General features: G+C 38.9%; 1 protein-coding gene across 1 annotated transcript in view; it reads right to left on the bottom strand.

The window, feature by feature from the left end:
• Positions 1-22,355, bottom strand: part of Ror1 (receptor tyrosine kinase like orphan receptor 1) — a 163,162-nt gene that overhangs the window by 2,975 nt on the left and 137,832 nt on the right. Inside the window, exon 8 of the mRNA XM_077791550.1 lies at positions 10,863-11,074. Coding sequence (XP_077647676.1) covers positions 10,863-11,074 — 212 coding nt within the window. The remainder of the gene's footprint in view (positions 1-10,862; positions 11,075-22,355) is intronic.

Here is a 22,355-nt window from a genome sequence, read left to right as displayed (position 1 = left end):
AAACTATTCTAAGCACTTCATAAATATTAACACAACCCTGAGGAGGAGGTCCTATATATTAGCTGCTGACCTTGAGTGAGTTTCTTAACTTCTCTGAACCTATTTCCATATCTAAGAAATAATATAACTACTCCAGTTGCATTAGGGATTAAATACTACAATGTATAAAAGTAACTTCAACCTAATAAGTGTCCTTTAAATCATTCTCATTATCCTCATTAGGGAAGTCATCCAAGAAGTGGAGTAAATGCAAATGATTTAGATCCATTTCTAGCCTTAAGTAGCTCTAGAGTTTGTCTGATTCCTTCTATGTTTTAAAATATGTTTTAAGTGTCTTCTTGACAACTTTTCTCTGTTGTCCTGTTATTGTTAGTAAAAAAAAAAAAAGTTGATAAAAAAAAATAACATAATTTGTTTGGAAGCCTGAGGGTGGATACAAAGTTGTGACCTGAAGAACTCCTCAGAGGGTTCTGGTAAGAATAGATAGAAGTGGAGGCAGCAAGAGCCCATGCTGAAGAGCAGATGCTGGCAAACAGGACAAGGAAGCAGCAGGCCAGACTCTGGGAACAGGAAGAGAAGAAGGAATGATAGGAATTGGTGAAACCTGACTATTAGGCGCAGGCTGCCCACCCCTCCACTGAGGCAAACAAATGAATTTCCAAAGGTGATTTTGCCATTCTCCATAAGGAGAAAGAGGCTTAAAGAAAGTCTCAAGATTTTTCAGGAGACCCCAAATTGCTGCACTTGCAAAGAAGGCTGAAGTCAGCAATTCCACATAGATGCAAATACAGAATGTCTCTGGAGGCTCAGACCAGGCCTGACACCTTGCAGGGCTATGAGCTCCAGGGTGTGATCACTTGCAGAATTATAATTGTTCCTTATCCCTGTCCAGATACGTGAAAGAGTACATTTTGGCCTAAAGTGTGTCTCGTCATATCTCACCATTCCCATGGGCCCAGGGACCAAGCAGTATGGAGTCCAAGTCTTCTCCCACCTATATAGCATGAAGGAATAGTCTACTAGAAGCACTCAAAACCAAATTTGGGCGGCAGGTGTGGTGGTGCATGCCCATAATACCAGCAGCTCAGGAGCTAAGTCAACTTAGCAAGACCCTGTTTCAAAATAAACATAAAAAGGCTAGGGATGTGGCTCAGTTAAGGCCCCTGGATTCAATTCCTTGTACCAAAAAACAAAACAAAACCCAAAACAAACAAAAAACAAATTTGGGGTTTGCTTTAGAAAGAAGTGTAGAAAACATATACAATGGCAGATCTCACAAAACCTTTCTTTTGAACACCTGTGCAGCAGCCAGCACAGTAATGCCCAGAGCAAACCACACAGAAATTGGTTTCAGGGGAATCCTTTACATAGTGATTTGCATTTTTAAAATGCTCAAGTTACTTGGTACAAATGAGTCTTAACTATAGACTCATTTTCAAATTTTACATAAATCCTGAACTAGTTAAAAAATCATAAAAACCCTTCAAGAAGCAGTCGGTAGACTGTACGGTGATGGCAGGAAATTAGCTGTATTGTTGAGGAACAGATGGTTTACATTATACAAACCCTTTAGGCTAAACTTGTTTAGGTCTGGCATATTGTAAATTATATTTTAGTAATGAAAGTGAAATGACCTCTGCTTGACCTCAAGTGGGGTTTGTCTGTTTGAACCAATGTAGTGGAAAACTATGAAAGAAAATGAAGTCATAAAGTTTTGGCAGTTCAATTTTGGCTCATTTCAAGTTAAGGGGTTATAAATCTGTTTAGTTTTTGTTTGACAAGTATTTGTCATACAGGGATGTACGAAATGTAAAGAAGTGTAAAATACACATGAGGCACGGTGCCAAAGTAAACCAAGTACAAAGGAACACTGGAATGAATAGGGTCCTGGGCGCCTATCTCTTTATCACTCCCTCCATTAGTTGAATGACAAGATGGGCTCGGTTTATTATATGCTGTAAGGCAATTAAGTACCTTAAAACTGAAACAGGCTTTCAGTTTAAATGTTAACATTTTTACTTCTCAAAGTAAACACACATCTGCCTCAGTGCGGTTTTTAAAATTATATAATTTTTGATGGGGAGGCAGATAAAAGTTGATGTAGAAGCTGATAGATCGGTTGAAGATGAGATTGTGCTTCTTCCTTTAGAAACTTTTGGAGAGCAACAGTGTCAGGGTTCGAATGAGCAAAAGGAGAATGAAGAAAGAACATTTCAGATGTGAGCACTGGCTCAACTAAACAGTAGACAGAGACCGGGCTGATTGTAGGTGGCCTCTTTCACCTGAGTGATGTGTGAGAAGTGGGGATGTGCGACTCTTTTTGTTTTCTTTCTTAAAAAAAAAATTTTTTTTCATACCAGGGATTGAACCCAGGGGTACTTAATCACTGAGCCACATCCCTAGCCTATGTATATATTTTTAGAAACAGAGCCTTGATGAATTGCTTAGGGCCTTAATAAGTTGCTGAGGCTGACTTTGAACTCACAATCTTCCTGCTTCAGCCTTCTGAGCTGCTGGGATTATAGGCCTGCACCACCCTGCCCAGCTCCTTTTTGTTTTCTTAATGTTAGATATAAAAGAACAAACTATGAGTAGAGTTTTTTAAGTTGTAACTCTGATGGTGGCTACTGATGGGTATGAAGGGCCATCTCCGTGGTGACTTTATCTTTCTACTTCAGGGAAGTTACACCTCAGGTGATAACAGATTTGAAATAACTTCTGGTGAAGCAGCTTATGAGCAACTGTTATTTCCTAATCATTTTACATAAGTGATTACTCTAGGAAATGAGAGGTTTTGTGATGGCCACCAAAACCTGCTCTATGACTGTTTACCTCTGGTTTGGTTTCTGAGGGCTGCTCTACTTTTGAGTCCCACTTGAAGTGGACATACAGATAAAAAGCAAAGCCACTATAATGTATAGTTAATGTTTGCTAATAAAATAAAGGAGAGAAAATAAGCAGAGCTACATTAGGATGGAGGAAACTGGGCCCAGGTGGTTCTCTGGCACAGGAAGGGGTCTCTAACAACAGTTGCTGAAGAAAGACCAAAGTTCATATTCACAGTCAGCCCCAACCACTGCTTACAGTCTCTACAACCCCTGTCATTCAAGCTCAGTATATCCTCCATGTTCTGATGACCAGGCTGACTGTGGCCCTCTTACAAATCTCCTGTACTATTCTTTGGAAGTAGATTTAGCTAGACACAAGTGTCTGCAGAAGAGTAATTTTCATGTCATGGCATTTGTCTTTGCCCTGATGAGACAGATCCTGACCCTATTGAAATTTGAGGGATATATATATATATATATATATATATATATATATATATATATATATATTTTTTTGGCAGGAGGACATCACTTGGTTCTTTTTCTCTCCAGAAGCAGTACTCTCTCAGATCTGCATTCCTTGGAGACTGGCTTGCTATCTGAATCTCAAATATCGCCATATTCTACATCAAATAGGCATCAGACCCATTTGGAGAACCTATTAAAACATAAATTGCCAGACCCCACCTCCAGAACATCTCATTCTATAGGTCTGAGATATTCCATGGATGACAGCTCCCAAGTGAGGTTGATACTCCTGGCCACACTTTGAAAACCACTGGAATAAATGGAGATGGCTTTCTGGATTTTGCAGTCTGGGTTCCCACATGAAGAAGGACCACAGTGCATGTGAAGAACCCAGTTGAGCTATTCTAAAATATATAAGGTAGAGAAAATAATACTCTGCATGAAAAGATGCTTTGGGAAGGCAGGGAGAAGGAAAATGCAAAATTACCTACCAGCAGTTGCTGGGTTTGTATTCTGCACAGCTACCAGAGATTCAAAGTTCTGAAATGTAAATCTTTCTATAGCATGAACCATATTATCAATTTACTGTGTTTTCATTTAGTTTATAATAGTTGGTTGCATCAGTTAGTCAACTGATGTTATATCTACAATATACCAAAGAGTGCACATACAGACTGATATATGAGGGAACCATGCAAGACCCATGAAGAGCAGACACAGTTCCTGCTCTGATGTTTGTAATTTGAATTTATTAACAGCTACCATGTATTGAATACTTTCCATGCGCTAAACACTGAGATTAATAATGGCTATAGTTTTAATGCTAATGTATTAGGCTATAAATACTTTGCATATATTAACTCCTCATAATAACCCCATGAGATCAGTAACCATGCCTAATCCCCAGTTTACAGATGGAAAACCTGAGGAACAGAATGGTTAACTGGTCCTGAATCTGATAGGTGCTCAACTCGGACTTCAGAGCCTGCTTTGTCAGCTACTCCCCGATGCTCCCTTTTGTGCTCTCTGAGCTTCACGCGTTAGTTCATTTCATCCTCATTATAATGCTCTGAGATTTCCCCACCTTAGGGATGCTCAAGATGTGAGAGCTTTCTGAGCTAGACAACTAGGGTTGATGCTCTGCTGCAGAGAGTAAGAAAACGAAACCTGTCAATAGTAACCTTTGCCAGAATTGGGCACAAGAACCCCGGAGAGTATCTGAACCTGATTTTTCTTGGTATGTGGACTTGGCTATTGCCATGAATCTCCTTGTCTCCAAAGTCGATTTTCCTTTCATGTGCATTATCTTGGTTCTTAGGTAAACAGTGTTAGATTTGTGAAACAATTGACTCCACTCATAAACGGAAATGACTGAATTTTAAAAGCTTAGAGGCCACAGCCATTTTATTTTGGGAGATTACAGACATTTTTCAAAGACTACAGCTGAACTAAGTGCCTTCTGGCTTATGCAATCAAATTCTAGAGGGAGTTTCAACCCATAGTTTGCCACATTTGTTTCAGAGTTCAGCTGCACTTCTTTGGAAGTGATTTAACTTCAGAGGCGTTTCTTTTCTGTATAATGCAACTTTCTGATAGTTAGTTTGAATGTTTGGTGGTGACCAAGGTTGATTCTGTGGTGGAGTTACTTTACAATGTCAATGGGAGAGGATCCATTCTGCTTGGAAATAGACAGAACAGATGTCAGTAATTTTAATGTCAGCCTGACAACCATGTGCTTCTAACTTGAGCTCATATGTTTCAGCCAGCCTGAACATTAAGGCAGTAGAGTGAAATAAGCAGACCTGAGTTCGAGTTCTAGCTCTGTCTCTTATTAGCTGTGACTTGGGGTAAATCTTAATCTCAAACTGTTTTTTTTTTTTTAACCTCCTGAATCAGGCTTAAACTAGTATTTACTTGGTAGGGTTATTAAAAAGAATCTATTGAAATAATGCTGCATTACCTCAGTGATGAAGAATTTAGCCCATTCTTGGTACTCATTTATAATACTTGTTTCCCTACAAGTTTCTATAGACACAGGTCTGAGCTGAGGTTGTTTTGGCCACCCTCCCCGCAATCACTACTGCATCCTCTCCACCCTGATGGGTTTTATCTAGGATTCGAGCAGGGTGTAGGGCAGGGGAATTCATATCAATAGGATGGGCACAAAGAATATCAAATCTCCCCTTAGAGCTACCTCTATAATCTTGGTTGTGATTCTTTTGTGTCTGTCCCCACCCTGGGCAATGCTTTGGGCTGCTGGACCCTACAGCTTCTATGTGGAACATTCTGCTTCATTAAAAGACCTGTAGTCCTCCCTGTAACAATAATAATAATAATTTCTATCTATTGAGTACCTGTGAATGCCAGACACATTATCTTAAAGTGTCCAAACTATCTCTTTGAAGTAATATTTTTGTCCTTTCTTTACAGGTGAGAAAATAAAAGGCTCAGAGAAAAGTATTTGCTTACGATCTCACAGCCAGTAAAACAATTTAGCCGTGATTTGTAATCCTATCTTCCTGCCTTTCAATCCAAGCTCTTTGAAGAGTATCAAACTATCTCCTAGAAATATACTCAGAGAAAAATGTGTCTGGACAAATAAGTTAGGCCCAGATGGTAGGGACTCCTGGGTGCCTGGATGAATTTTATAACTTGAGATTGGTCCTTCCAGGTTGGGAAATTATTGTACTCAAGGGGGAGCTAAAGGGATGCCAGAGGCTGAAGTCAGGATGACAGAAAGAGAAAGAGGATGAGAGGACTGACATACATTAGAGGGCGTTCCCATTTAGGGCATTAAAAGAAGAACTAGTGAAGGAAACATGAGGAGGAGATAGGAGGACAGCCAAGGAAAAAGCAGTTCAAGATGGTGGTTAAGGATATCAAATGCTCCAGAGAAATTAAAGAGGATGAAGACTTGGAAAAGGTCACTGGGTTAAATTACATCATTGGTGACTCCCAGGAGGCCCATGTGAATAGAATGGCGAGCTCAGAAGCCTTGGGAGGCAGTGGCTTTAAGGAATGAGTGGAAAAGTTATTGAGGGTAGTTAACCATGAAGTGTAGTGACATCTGGTCTGGACAGGTGTTCAAAAACGGGAAGCCGGACCACAGCAGGGCTTCCTAGAAGCCTGTCTTGGCAAAAGGGACAGGTCTAGAGAATATATCCAAGTTTCAGCATATCTAGCAACTACTTTGGCTGGATAGGAGAAAGAAGAGATGAATTGCCTAGAAGTGAAGAAACAGAGAAGAGGGCAAGAGATGAGGGTAAGCAGAGAAATAAAATATAGTCACCAGCTTCAGGAAGCTAGGCAAATCCCCCTTCCGAACCCCCAACAATCCTCAAAGGCTTCTTACATCAGCCAAGAGCTGCAGAAATCTGACCCACCAGGGCTGGTTAGACTTTGGCGGCACCCCACCCAAGGCCTCCTCTGCTTTTCTGTGCCCCTGTTCTCAAACTCCTTCACCTCTGAGCCTCTTTGTTTGCCTAATCCCCAGGTAGGCGAGGAGTCAGAAAGCTACATGGGTCTCTGTGTTGAAAGGGAGACTCTGCCCTCTCCCTCTCCCTGAGAAGTTCCTTCCCTAGCCTCTTGGCCTCATCCAAGAGGCTTAAAGGTGCTGTTTTCCAGTTTGGGAAATGCAGGCAGGGGAATGAGAGGCAAAGGGAAAGAATTAGAGAAAAGGGAGTTTCTAGGTTCCACTGAGGAGGTTCACTTTCCACAGTACTTTTTTTTTTTTTTTAAAAACCCACTTAAATTGTAAAATTTGTAACTCAATATAGAAAAATCTTGCTTAGCTCAGATACCACTAGAGTACTCATCGGAGGATTAAATGGTCTGAAATCTTTTGCTGAATAAATGCTGAATAAAATAAAAGGAAAAGAAACTTGGACAGTCCACTTCTTTCTCTGAACAGCTGAGAAAACTCAGCAAAAGACTAGATGATTTCTCCCAGGCCCCGAGAGGTAGAGGGAGAGACAGAAGAGCATCTCCATGGCCTGTCTGTCCGCAGGCTCAGCATGAAGACGCCTCTCTGGTCCAGTGGCTTCCTTTTCCCATAGATCAGAAGGAAACTGGTGCCTCATCAAAAACCTTTACTAGCAGCTCCACCATTCTGCCTCTCAGGGGACCTAAGCCAGGCTCGTCAGCCAGTCTGTCTGTGGCCACCTATTGTCCTCCTGGAAGGGTATCAGTTTCTAATCTCCCAGAGGAGCCTCTTCTTCTTAATCCAAACACTCAGGGGAATGTTAGCAGCTCAGCAAGTGAAGAGAGATGGAAACAGATAGTTTAAACCCTGATGGGAACATTCGCATGGATAAATAAGAGGCCAGAGTCTCTGACTTTTGAATAGGGCCAAGGAAAAAAATAAAAATAAGGCGAAGGCAGGCAGTTTCTTTCCTTCACTTCTTTTTCACCCTCACCTCCAAATACCCTTTTGACTTTGCTCTGGTAGTGTTTTCAGGGCTTTTTCTCTTCCTTATTTGCATCGCTTCCTTTTACATTTTATAGGCGCATGCAATATTTATGTGGCTTTGACCTTTTAAAGCAGTTTTAGAGATTGATTGTTTACGTTTAGGAATTTTCTTTAAGGTCTACAAAGTCTTTTGTGCTTTTTCCAGGAAAAGGCACTCAGTAAGAACCAAAACAAACAACGGAATAACTCAAATTTGATTGGAGCCAAATCTCTTAGGAGAGTAAGAAAAAAAAAATTAGCATTTGTTTTTGTTGTTTCCTTTTCCCTCTCCCAACCCAGTCAAATATTTGAACCATTCCTACTTCAGTCTAGTTCAAAAGTGCTTATGAGCTGTTTAAGGTCAAATTGTAAGCCTTGGACTGGAGAAATCTTGACACTCATTTCAAGGCATGTTTCAGAAATGAGCCAGGAACTATGAAAACCATGTTTATTTCACCAAGTCTCTGAGAAAACTCATGTCAGTATGTTTTACATGTGTCTCTTTGACTACGGAGGATGGGGAACCATTATTACTCTGGCCAAATTTTATGTGTACCTGCAAAAGCTAGGGCTATATCACTCAGGTTTGTGAGTGTTAGCCAGGCCTCTGAAAGGTTTGTCAGCAGCCTGGGGATGCTTGGCACAGACTGACCAGATGGGATCATATTTAGTTGTTTTCCAGACTCCCTCCCTTTTCTATGTAATTTATTCTGTGAAAAAGTTATCAAGGGGTCAGCAAGAGCCAAAGCTTTATTTTGAGTTGAAAAACCCTATATTTACATTTTATCTCCCCAATTACAAGCTCTTTGACCTTGAACAAGTCACTTAATCTGTTTGAGTCTCAGTTACTCTGGCTGTACAACAGTAATGATATCATCTGACTTGCATATTAGCTATTTGGATTCACTGAGATAATGGATATAAAAGCCCCTAGTATAATTCTTGGCAATTCATATTAATCAATATATATTAGCTTTCTCTATTTATGCCACAAAACTCTATGAGATGTTCAATAGAAAAACTATGTAAATTCAAAGTTTCATGCCTGTTGGACATCACGTTACAAACCAGCCTGCACTAAAAATAGAATTAAGATTAAGCCTTATCTATAAAAATGATAATTTTCCTGAATGGAAATGATACTTCTATGGTTCCTGACACAGCAGTGAGGAGCTCATCTCTCCAGTAAGATGACTACTGCCCAGTATAACTGCTATAACCAAACTGATTTGAGCCTATATTTCCAGTAAGTGGCTTTTGCCCAGAGTAATTGCTATAATCAAACTGATTTGGGTCTCTCAGCCACCCAGGCTCTGCAATATCAGAAACGACAGGGCAAGACTCTCACTGAACAATGACATTGCACTAGAAGATTGAATCCCTGGGATATCTAAAAGTACCTGGAAGGCCAACCAAGTCTAACCTCCTGAATATGCAATAACATTAACCTCTTTATTTTCTTTTACTTTTATAGTAGTATTAAGTAGTAAGGATTACAGGTCACATTACATAAAATACTACAATGTTTATAAATTGGCTATCTGGAAGCTAGGATATCAAAAGAGTTGAACCCATTCCACTCATGCCCCAATCCACTGCATGATCTTCAGTGTGTGTGTGTTCATGTGTGTGTGTTTGTGTGTTATGGCAAATATTCACACTTAGCAAGAGAACATTGGTTTTGCTTGGGGTGGAAATTCTGAAAATGAAATTTTAGCATTTAAAGAACTCTAAAACTTTACCAAGAAATATGATTTACATAATAGCAAAAATATTAAGACTCCCAAGTTTAAAAAAAAAAGTCTAAACAGCAAAGCAAAACAAAATGAAACAAAGACCAATAGTCTCAATTGTGTCATTCCACTTATTAGACAAAAGAATTAGCTAATTTAAATGTGAAGACATTTTCCCCTAAATTTTATTATGGGTGTCCAACGAATAATATGGCCACTAACCCACAGAGAATATAAATATTTGTTGAATGACTAGTCCTCTGGATTTGGCACAAGAAGAAAAGACAGGCTTTGGAAGCAAGAATTCTACACGATTTAAGTGAATTCCTTTGCTGAGAGGCTTGGGAACAAGGTCCTGGCCTTCCTGAGAGTAAAAGCCTGTCAGGTTTCAGCTCAAGATGTAGTGCGGGTGCTCCATTCAAAGTGAGGGCAGTGACCCTGAGTTCCTTGTCAGGACCTCGAGCAACTTAAATGCTGAAAGATGTGAATGGAAAGCAAAAGGGGATGTGGGTTGATTTTGCAAAGAGAAGGGAAGGTTTAAGTGGGCTATCATAGAACAGCTTTCAAAGATTGTTGGAAGGACAACCTTTCTCTTAAACCAAAAAGAAAGAGATTGAAGATAGGATTCGAAAGGATTTTTAAAAATTGTGTTAAAAATCCAATACATAAAGCTGACCATCTTCATTATTTTTAATTATACAATATAGTAATTTTAATTATGTGTACATTATTGTGCAATAAAAGGATTTTCTGACTGTGAAGTTGGTAAACAATGAACAATGTTGAATCGAGCGCTCTCTCTCTCTGTCTACTCTGGGGAAATAGGGAATCTCCTTCTTCAAAATTTTAAAGTAGCTCACATTCTTTGAGGGCTGGGGCGGGGGGGGGGGGGACCAGGGATTGAACTCAGGGGCACTGGACCACAGAGCCACATCCCAGCCCTATTTTGTATTTTATTTAGAGACAAGGTCTCACTGAGTTCCTTAGCACCTCGCTTTTTGCTGAGACTGGCTTTGAACTCGCCATCCTCCAGTCTCAGCTGCTGAGATTGTCAGTGTGCACCACCGCGCCCAGTAGTAGCTCACATTCTGAGCCCTGAGGGCCTGACTGAGATGATTTCTTAAAAATCCCGTCTAACCCAACAGTTCCAGGGCAAGGCCAAGCTCTGGCAAGCCCAACACTGGAGTGGACACAGAGGAAAGCCATGTTTCAGGTGCCTTGGGCAGAAGAAGAGATGCATAATTAATCTTTGCATTGGCTAAAGATGAACTCTAGCACTTGAACTCTGATTCTACGTCATCTGATTTCCAAGCATAGTATGTTTATGATGGTTTGCTTGAACTTGAAGCCTGTGGAATAAGTGCAGCTCTGCACAGCTTATTTTACCTTGGGTTTATATGCATTCAGCATTGACATCTCTACATTTTGGCCTCTGACGTGTTTCGGTTGCCGCTGCACTGGTGGTGATGAGGACTTCTGGTTATTGCGGCAGACACAGATAAAGAAGAAGAGGAAAGCAATGGCCAGGGGAATGGCCACGCTTGGCACCAGTATGTACAGGATTTCCATTTTATTCTTCTCCTTGGAATCCTTTGAATCTGGGTACAGAAACAAAAAAAAAGAATGAGTTATTTTGTTAAAATAACACGTATAACATTACATTGCATAGTTTAAAATGACCCTCTTCTATTCTCCTATACACACAAATCCACAGTGAGAAAAAAGAATCCATTGCTTATTAAAATTTGTTTCTATCAAACCTTCAACATAACTTATTGAAGTTTAAAAGTTTAAAGTTCAAACGTTTAAAAATTATAGAGAACATTATAAAGATTTTTGTATGGGTGTGGGTTGTCCTCCGGTGCTGCCTCTCTCTAGCAGCAGACCTGCATTTCTCTAACACCTTAAAAGTTAAACACCACGTAAATGGACTATATACATGCAAGAGCCTTAATGTGGACCACAGGGGTCTTCTTCTTTTGGACGCCAGCCCAGATCAACCATCACCACCACATGGTGTTCCAGACATCAGACCCTTGTCTTGGCTGGTGTGGACTTACAGGTCCAGTCCTGTATCTGCCAGTTTCAATGTTGCTAAAGAATGCTGAGCCCAGTGTCCCCAAAGCAACTGGCAGGAGAATATGGGGATCTGAAGTCAGGGCCCCATGGGTCCCTGATGAGCTTTGTGACCTGTTCAAATCATTCATGTCTCTGGGTTTCACTTTTTCTCATCTGCAGAAGTGAAGTGGAATGTTCTGGATGGTGTGTACAATTCCCTCCAGCACAGAAGTACTGTATAACTTGACACTTTTTTTGAAACCCCAGAATTCTTCTTAAATGGTTTCATATGAACCCAATAATTATGAGTGCTAACACTTTGAAGTATGTTTTTGAAATTTTATACATCCACTTTACCATTGGTTGGCAAAGACTATATGTACAGAAGGGTATGAGTATGCTTTTTTGAAAAATTGGTTTGGGTCTGACCATTAAAACCAAAAACTTAAGGCATATATTTTCATCAATGAATTTTTTGTCTGGTAAAACAAACACGGAATGGTAATTAGACAGGTTAGATAATGACATGCTCTGACCACTAAAATCGACTATCTTTTTTAAAGAAAATCCAAAATTGTGAAAATTCAGCTTGACACCAAATTCAGTGATGATTATTTATTTTACAAAAGAATTAACATGCAACCCTTCAGTGTGATCTTCCACTCCTTCAGTAAGTCACTAAACAAAAGCTACTATATGCCTAGCACTATTCTAGGTGGTGGGAATATAAAATCACGTAGGACGTGTCCTCTGCCCTTAAGGGGAGTCTTGCAATGAAATAGAGAAAAAGTCATCACAATATGTTATTAGACAAAAGTATGAATAGAAGGATGAAAAGACCCAAACCCTCCTTTAAATAGAGAGCTTCCTGCTGGGCACAGTGGTGCACACCTGTTAATCCCAGCTATTCAGGAGGCTGACATAGGAGGATGGCCAATTTAAGACAGCCTGGACAACTTAGTGAGACAGTGGCTCAAATAAATAAATAAATAAACAAACAAACAAATAAAATAAGATAAAATAAAATAAAATTTAAAAGGGCTGGGGCCAAAGCTCCATGGTAGAGGATTTACCTAGTATGTGTGAGGCCCTGGGTTCTCTCCCCTAAAAAAAAAAAAAAACAAGAGGCAGGGGCACTTCCCTGGTACATGTAAAGACAGTATACTAAAAATAATAATTTAAATCCCTTTTTATATTTCTACTGACACAAAATCAGGTTTGTGATCATTATCCCTATGGAATAGGAACTTTTGAAAACAAACTCATTTTATCCGCACACCTAACTCTAGGAGGTAGGTGACATCCTTACCCCCATTTTCATAGGCAAGGAAGCTGAGGGACAGAGTGGTTAAGTAACTGGCCCAAGGACATGCAGCTGGATCTTCCCCATCAGTCTTGTTCCTAGCCTCTGTGCTGCACCAGCGCCAGCAACTGGGGAACACCTGCTGTTTTGTGCCCAGCTTCCCACAGTAGGGGTCCTTGGGTTCATGGAGGTGAAAAGGGTGAGGGGGATCTGACAGGTGGAAAATAACACTGGTGCTGGCTTTGAACTCCCTAGTACCTGGTATCCCTGGTACCAGGTAAATGTGCAACCTTGCATCTCTGGAGGGGCCACTCTTCACTGCCAGGTGCATCTGCATGTCGGTGGACCGATGGAGAGGAATCGTACCAGTTTGAGGATGTCTACAGCAAGGCCTCCTGTGAGCTCACAAGACACACAGTGGGTACACTTAGATACACTGCTGTGGATTAAGGGAAGTAGACTTTTTAAAGTCAGAGACCTCGCTTTACTTCCTTTGTCATTATGTAGGTGAACTTGAGTCAGCAGTAAGACACTGAGCAAACTTGTCCACAAAGTAAAAATAATAATGCCCACTTCGTAGAATTGTTGTAAATAACAAACAGTGTAACACGGAATTTACCTATTCTAGTAACTGTAATGACTTGATCACTCAAAGTTCACTGTTAGAGTAAAAGGGGATTCTGGGATAAATGTTTGGGACTGGGAATTCTAAATAACCCTCAGCAAGAAACAACCTCTCTGATCTCTATTTCCTTCTTTATTCAATGGGAATGAATCACCCAATCTTATTTAGTTCATGCGAGAATCAAATGAGATAATGTTCACGAAAGAACCTTGAATAATTGAAAATTGCTATACAGTTGTTGGATGCTCTGTTATTAACATTATAGAATTTCTCAGTACCCTGGGGTGAGGGCAGATCTCTGTTATTCTTGGATTTTCAGTGAAATCATTATAAGCGTAACGATTACAAAAGGAATGAGACTAATTCAGTACTAATGTAACGCTAGTCATTTTTCCAGCCTGGATTTTTAGCAACAAGAGAAAGTAAGGTCTCACCTGTCTGGCAAACAAAGGAGTCTATTCTGTATTCATAACCTATCAGCTTATTCATGGAAGGCCTTTTATTGTAAATGGGCGGTCTGGGACAAATCCCCCTGTAGTTCTGCAGGAGAACAAACTTCAAGAAGCTAAATCCTTTAAATACACTCAAACTTGGCTCCTTCTGCTTACACAGAGGGTATGCAAAGGAGTACAAGGGGTGCAATGTCTTCCTGCCAAGTGAAATAATCAAGCAGAACAATACGCAGTGGTGTTGGAGGTGACAGAAAACAAATGCAGGACTATTGTAAGTCTATCATACAACACGGTTCCTTCCCTACACGACTCTGCATTTGGCCAGAAGGGGGTTCAATCTCTGGCTCAAAAAAACTTTAAAAAATATTTTCCATAGCACAAGTAGCCTTATTTCTGCCCAGTCCCTTTTAAATGCCCAATCATTCTTATTTCTCATTTTAACCTAGCACTTGAGTGTTATCTCCATCTTACAAAAACAGAAATTGAGGCTGAGAAAGGATAAATGACGGACCAAAGCTGGACAGTGGTGGAGCTTCTGGGTTGGAATGTGAGCAAGCCTGTCTGGCTTCAGTGCTTCTATGAATCTTAAATTACATCACTAATGAAAATTATTCCAAAATATTATATGGAATTGTTTTTGATCATTCTTAAGATTCCAAGGTTCCCTTTCAGTGAGAACTAATATCTCATAGGGAGTCATACTGTTAAGACGTTGCATTGGAACAATGGACATTATTCTCACTCGAAAGGGTAATGGAAACCTCTAATGTGTCACGCAGAAAATTGGCTGCAAATTAGAATGGTGAAGATTTTTAATACTTTCGAATAACTGCTTAAAAGTTCAATGCACATATTAGTTACATCAAGTTAAATACTTGGGATTTTTGAAACCAATAATTTAGTCCAGATCACATAATTAATTTCCGTTTAAAAATCAACAATTTGGTATCTCAATTCACATCTGACATTCCTGTTTTATTTTTACAATGACACTCAATACTTTGATTAGTAATTAAATATATTAGAGAAAATATTCTGTTCTTACCCTGGGGTTTACAGCAAGGTAATCATGATTTCTTACTCAGAAGATACTTTTGTAAAGTGAAACATCATCTGGGATATTACTTTGAGTTAAAACAAGGAAATGCTCTGATTTTAAGTATGTCAAAGGTGGGAAGAAATTTGAGTGAAAGTTAGAATTCAAAGGAAATGAAACAAGTTTAAATTATGGCCTTGTTTGAAAAATTTTAAAAAATTAAAAAGAAGAAAAAACAATCACTATTATTTATTATTTAAAAATTATAAAACAAGCAGGTCCATGGCAATAATGATATTTACATATACCCTTGGAAACCAAAAGAAAAAGATGGTAATTAGGCCTTAACCTGGCTTGCTGGCCCTGGTATTCATTGCTTTGATTTGATGATGGAAATACTAAGTAGATTGTCTATTGCTTAATGTATTCTCAAGTAAATTCTTTAACGAAAGAAAGAAAGAAAGAAAGAAAAAAAGAAAAAAAAAAGAAAGATAGGCCATATCAGTGATTAAAATTTTCTCTGTAGAAAAATGTTTAAATTATAAAAAGTTAGGGGCAAAAATTCATTTGTGAGCACTGGGAAAATCTTAGTAACTGCCATCTATACAAGTTCACTAAAATTTTCTACACAGTCAGGGCCTCAAGTTTCCTTTCCTATAAAAGGAAAGAGTTGGGCCATCTTTGTTTTTTAATAATTAAAGAGAATTTCAATTGTAAAAAATACGTAACATAAAATTACCGTCTTAACCACTTTTAATTGTACAGTTCAATATTGTTAAGTATATTCACCCTGTTGTATGACCCATCTACAGAGGTTTCCGTCTTATGAAATTGAAACTCAGATCCACTGAACAATTCTTCATTTCTCTCTCCTTCAGACCTGCCAACCACAATTCTACTTTCTGTTCTTATGAATTGGACTATTTTAGGTGGAATCCTTGATAAGTGGAATCATATGGTATGTCTTTCTCTGACTACCTTATTTCATCATGTGATAGCATGTGACAGGATTTCCATCTTTTTAAAAACTGCATAATATTCCATTTTATGTACATACCATGTTTTCTTTATCATTTATCCATTGATGGATATTTGGGTTGCTTTCGCCTGTAGCTCTTGTGGATAATGCTGAAATGAACATGAGTGTGCAAATAGCTCTTCAAGATCTTGCTTTCAAATCTTTTGGACAAATATCCAGAAATGGGATTGCTGGATTATATGGTAATTCTATTTTGAATTTTTTGAGGGACCTCCATACTATTTTTAATGTACTGCACCATTTTGCATTTATCAGCAGTGCGCAACAATTCCAATTTCTCCACATCTTCACTAAAAATTTTTTCTTGGATAATGGTCATCCTAATAAGAAGAGTGAGGTAGTATCTCATTGGGGTTTTGATTTGCATTCTCTAATGTTAGTCATAATGAGCATCTTTTCACATGTTTGTTGGCAGCTTGTGTGACTCCTTTGGAGAAATGACTTTTGGAGTCCTTTGTTCACTTTTTAATTGGGCAAATCTTTAGGTGCCAAAGTTTGATAAATTGTATAAAATTAAATCTCTTTCATTTTTCATAGAGGGGTAGACCAAGCAAATTTAAACTTCAGCAAAACATCAATCAAGTTGTAATTGACTCATGATTTTCTTATGAAAAAAATGGATAAATATTAGTATCATTAGATAGAATTGTAATTCACTATATGCATTTACCTAAAAGTGCTAATCATAAATCAACACCGAATTATAGAGGGTTATACTTTAGAAAAATTGCTTGCTCAACATTGTCATTGATCATGACAACTTGAAAAATTCCTGAATCTAGGAAAGTTACCCAATTGTTTAACTATTGAAATAAAAAGTGAGAAGATCATACAATAGGCTAAAACAATGAATCTAAACCGGCAATTGAAACTTTACAAATAGATATAATAACTTGCAGTTAGGCTATAGACTTGTTTTATAAAATCCATAATTATAAAAATCTACTAAATGTTGATGTAATCACTTTCCCCCCAACCCCTCAAAAAGGGAATACTAACAAGTTTTAGTGGAGATTTGAAGGCTCAGTTGCACCCAGCAACAGCATGATGAAATTGCTCTAAATTTTTCTCATATGGCACTTACAGCAGTGTAATAGCCGTCACTGCAATACTGAGTAATGATTAAGAACGTCACAGCCCTCTGGTACTTTCTCTGGTTACAAAACACCGAAGGGTGTCTCGTATTCTGAATAGGTGTCCTCTATTTTAAAGAAGGGCTTTGAAAGAGTAAGAAATACCCATAAGAGGAGAATGGTAAGAAAAAGTAAGAGGGGCTATGTGCTTTTCAGAACAAAGAGAAATCAAATAAAGAATATGAAAGATGTCTTCAAATCTGTATGAGGAATTACATATACCCGGGAATAAAAACCCAATCTATTTCCACATCATGTACATCCACAAGATTGGGATCCTAATTAGAAGAAGATAGACACCATGTTTGTATAAATATGTCAAAACCTACTCTACTTTCATGTATAATTAAAAAGGACAAATTTTTTAAAAAAGAAAAAAAACCTCAATTTAATTCATAGACTTGCTCCTTATTAGGGTTAATTTTTTTTTCTTTTTAGTTAGCGGTCAGCATAATCAGATTTCACATAGAAGTTTTGTTTTCTCTCTTACAAAAGCAGACTTTTGAGCAGTGGGAGCCATTCCACTTTGAGTGGAACAATTTCTCCATCTCTGGAGCCATCTGTCAATGTTTGTGATTTCTACAGTTCCTCCCAAGGTTCTCTGATTTTATAAACTACATTGGTATAACTTATTTGGACCCTTACTAAATTTTTGACTCTCACATGAAGCAATTTAAAACCTATGATGACATTTCTCTGTAGTGCCCTCAGCCCATCAGATCCAGTCAATGAGGCTGACCTCTCTGCATGGTATCAATGGGCACTTTGACCATTGACAGGTTCATCCAATTAAAGTCATTAGCAGGAGATAAAGGCAAGAAGAGTATGGTTGATGGATTTGTTCCTCTGGCCTCCTCCTTACTGGGTTGCTGAGGATTGTCGACATTCTTCTACTAAATGCTACCACGAGTCCTAGACAGCCTTCTGGTCAGCCTTAATAGGCTGGTAATACTTTCCATTCCTTCTAGTCTCAGATCCTGCACCTTCCTTATTGGTTTCTCCTAATAACACCTGTATAGACAATTTCTTTGCAAAATTCCCCTGAGTCTATTGGGTCATTCGTTTCTTGCTAGAACCTTGACTGATACAAAGGCAACAGCAACAATCATTGAGGCTTAACATCAGAATTCTGTTACCAAAAGGCCAAGATGACAATGACCACTTCCTGCTGGCAGGGGTGGCCCCCAAAGAGTCAGGGGCTTTCAAAAGCTTATTTTAAGAGAAGTTTACACACTGGGTAAATGACTATGTACTGGGGACACCTAAAAAAAAACTTTGAGAGAAAATTATTTTATAGTTAAAATGTTTATGGACTATGACTTAGCTATATATAATTTTGGGTCACTATTGTTCTTTGTTGAAAAATGTATAAAGGCTGGAAACTAAAGGGCATCTTAGAAATGTCTGTAGCATAAAATAACTGTTCTAGAAAGCTTCAAAGTATACAAAATCACGGCTTTATTCTTTTCTTCTTTACCCCTCCCCACCATTCAGTTCACTGTAGTGTTCAATTTTGGTTTGAAGAAATGGCTGAGAGACAAATTGCCTCACAACAGGTCTTCTATGAAATATGGGAGAAGGCTGCTGACAGAATAAGTTAAAAACTGCAGTGTTCACAATCTGGAAAACATCTGCCTTGCCCCGAACTGTAAACCACCACATTGTAGAAAATAGTTTGTGACAAAGCAGAACCTGGGGCGGGTGTTTCTAAGGTCATGGGACAAGTCAAGGCTATTCAGGCACAGAAGAAGGCTATATGCCCTTTGGCAAATTGTTCCAAGCCCAGGTCTTAAAAGGAAATATAAAAGCAATAGACCAGGTTAAAAACTCCAAATGGAGCCAAATGATTTACTACTTTTCTTATCAATGGGACTCTTCAGTGAAGCTAGTTTAGGAGCAAAAATAATGCTACTGCTAGTGGGTTTGGGTTGTTTGGTTGAGGGGAAACAGACAATGCTGGCAAGGTTACCGGAAAAACTGTGACCTCAAGGCTTGATCAAGGAAAATAAAGGGTCAAGTCTTGACTATGGAAACACCAAAACAAGCAGGATTCTGCCTCTCCATACAAATCAAGAAAGCAACAAAAGGGATCTCAATAACTTGGGGAGGAAAAAAGAATACAAGTCGTGCAAAATGGCAAGATCATTGCACAAGGAACTTCCAGAAACACTAATGTTCCCACAGATTAGCCAACAAAGCTGGGTAGAAAAGCATTGGTAAGGGCTACAGTGAAATGGTGACCCCGAGAGGAGTGTGTAGATGCCAGTTTGGGGGAAAAAATCAGCAAAATATTTCTTTTTCAATTTAGTTTCTACCCAACCCATGATACTTGGCTTCAGAGGTGACCGATGACTGCACATGGAAGGTGCAGGCCAGATCTCCAAGATGATGGCTAGCTTTGAGTATTGGAGATCTGGGATAGCCAGGAAGTGGCCGGGAAAAAGGGAAACACCATGAGACCTGAGTGGAGTTGCTGGAGGAGCTAGACCATATCAAGGCTGAGTCTAAATGAGGCATGCTGGATTCTTCAGAGATGTCTTTGAAGCTGAGCGTTCTATTTCTATATCTCTGCATATGTGAATAAGAAAATCAATGGACAATATTCCAGAGAATTCATAATAATCAAAGGAAAATGATAAAGGAATATTTATTCATCTGAAATAGTCTAGAATTTGTTCTAGAAGCAGTTACAGCGTGGCAGACAGAGGGAGGGATCTGGGACAGGGTTGTGTGGATCTGGTAAAAATAACATGCCTCAACTTCTGCATCAGTAAGGTGGAGATGATCCCTTTGATCTTGTGGTTACTGTGAGGATTAATTAGTTCAATACATTTTATTATGCATCAGCTAAGTCTTGGGCTAGATCTAATAGAGAGAACTAAGCATAATGTTCAATAAGCACTGTCACCATTAAAATGCAGAGCACAAAGCACTGGGAACTGGATGACAATACTTAGTGCAATCTAGCCCCTTTCTTCATTAAATTCTCCACTGGACTTAAGCTGCCTGAGGGTCTGGTCTGATCTCTCTTGCTGGAAAATTCTGAAGCACAGTAAACCTCAACATATACTGGTTTAGTGACTGACTGAATTGTAATACTTTTCCATTGTAATTATCAGATGCCTGGCACATGAAAGAAAAGAGGGAGGGTGAGAGGTCAAGTCTTTCTCAAACTATCATCTGTTTTGTCCTTTCTTTTCATGTCCTCTAGGCACTTTCTGGGCATAGACACACAATCCTCACCAAGCCAATTTCCAAAATTCACAGTGGCCACATTAAGTTGTCCTTCGTCTTGTGTTCTGTCCCAGAGTGAAAGTTCATGAATAAAACAATCTGCAGCAGACTGTTTATTCTAGAAAGTACAACCAATGTTCATATTTTCTATTTAATTAGGCCTATACTTTTTTTTAGCCTTACTTAGTTGAAATTCAAACAAAAGATGTCATTAGTGAAAATGAGAAACCCATGAAGATTCTGAAATCTCAACTTGGAAATGTAAATAACTAAGGAACATTCCCACAACAGTCCATCCCACTTGGGATGGCAGAAAAAGACTCATTTCAATCCTGTTCTACTAATTTACAACTCATTGTGAGATGAACAGTTATAGTTAATATTAGTCTATCTATCCGTCCGTGTGTTCTCACACAGAGTCATATACATACATAAATCACATAGTTTAAAAGGCAGGCTGTAGGTTGTAGTGCTTGCTCCCTTTTCTTTTAGCCATGTGACCTTGGACAAGTTACTTAGCCTAAGTCTCAGTTTTCTTTATTGGGCATTAAAAACAAATAAACAAGTAAAAAAAGAAACCTACCCATAAGTATATGGAATTACTTATTCATGACAGATTGCATTTAAAAAAATCTCTTAGTGTAGTTTTTGGCCGGTTGTAACTATACAATAAATGGTAATAAGTGTTTAATATTGTTTTTCTATTGTCTATGATTGTATAGTATAGGAAAAGTTTCCTTGACCCTGGCATTATTGACATTTGGGGCTGAAGAATCTTTGTGTGGGCTCTTCTGGGTTTTGCAAGGTGCTTATCAGCATCCCTGGCCAGTAGCATCCTCTAGACCCCTCTGTGGTGATAACGAATTTCCGGTGCAGAACAAAGAGTGATGGTCTAAAGAGAGGAGACCCGGTTTCTATGAGGTAATTGGTGATCTTAGATGGGCCTCTCACCGCTCTGGGCCTTGGTTTACTCATGGTTAAGGGGGCCGGAAAGTCCTACTTCATCTTTTATGGTTTTTGTGAGGATGAAATAAGAAAAAATCAAATGCTCTACAGAATTTATAAAAGTAGGATTCCATTATGATTATTTTGTCAGAGGTGGGCTACTGAGGGTCGCGATTATGAGAAATCTTGTCTCAGTCTGCAGTCGACACTGACCTGCTCTCTTCTGGAACTTTCACACTAGGGAGCCGCTGGTCTCCCAGCAACTTCTTATTGATCACACAAGGATTCCCCGTTCCTTTAATGCATGTGTTTGTGGCTTGAGTTGAAGAACTCAAGAGGAACTGTTTTCTTTCAAAATAAAATGAAAGTTGTGTTGTTGTTTTTTTTAATCCTAAGTGGTAAAAACTGCCTTGTTATCTCTGGGTTAACTTTCATCTAAATTTATCATTCATGTGACTAGAATTAACCAGTCATCAGAATTTTAACTGTGTCCTCTGCAGGTTAATATTCAGAAAGAATTCTGAGTTTCCAATATCACTGTCCTGATTAATACTGTGATCATTTACTGATAATCATTTATGATGAATTTCTTCAGCAGTAAGGGAACCTTTTTTGATGTTATATCATATAAGGGAAACGGCATGGTGGAATCTGGAGGTTGAGCCTGTTGTTATCCTTGTATTTATTTTTGCATCTATAGCTTGAAATGAGAGCTAGGAGAGTGCCAAGTAGAAGAATATGAGCTTTGCATTTGCTCAGAGCTATGTGTCAGCAGATGAAAGTTCAGTGGTAGGTCCAATCCCACCAATGGCTGGACATCTGATTTAGACAAGTTCTTTAAAACTTGTGAACCTTAGTGGTACATATTAATAATACCCATCCCACAGCAAGGGTATGAGTTTTGAATGAAGAAAATCATGTTAGGTACCAAGCAACGTGCAGGCATGTATTAAGTGTTCTGTAGATGTAAGTGATATTTCTCTCTCTCTACACAGTCAGAAAGAACTTTAAAGGATTTTTCTTCTTCTCTCAGAGCATGTGTTTGGTCTGATGG

Source organism: Urocitellus parryii, chromosome 11, assembly GCF_045843805.1.
Source record: "Urocitellus parryii isolate mUroPar1 chromosome 11, mUroPar1.hap1, whole genome shotgun sequence".
In the NCBI taxonomy this organism is placed as follows: Eukaryota; Metazoa; Chordata; class Mammalia; order Rodentia; family Sciuridae; genus Urocitellus; species Urocitellus parryii.
Note: the sequence above shows the minus strand (reverse complement) of the source record. Positions and strands in the feature narration are given on the sequence as shown.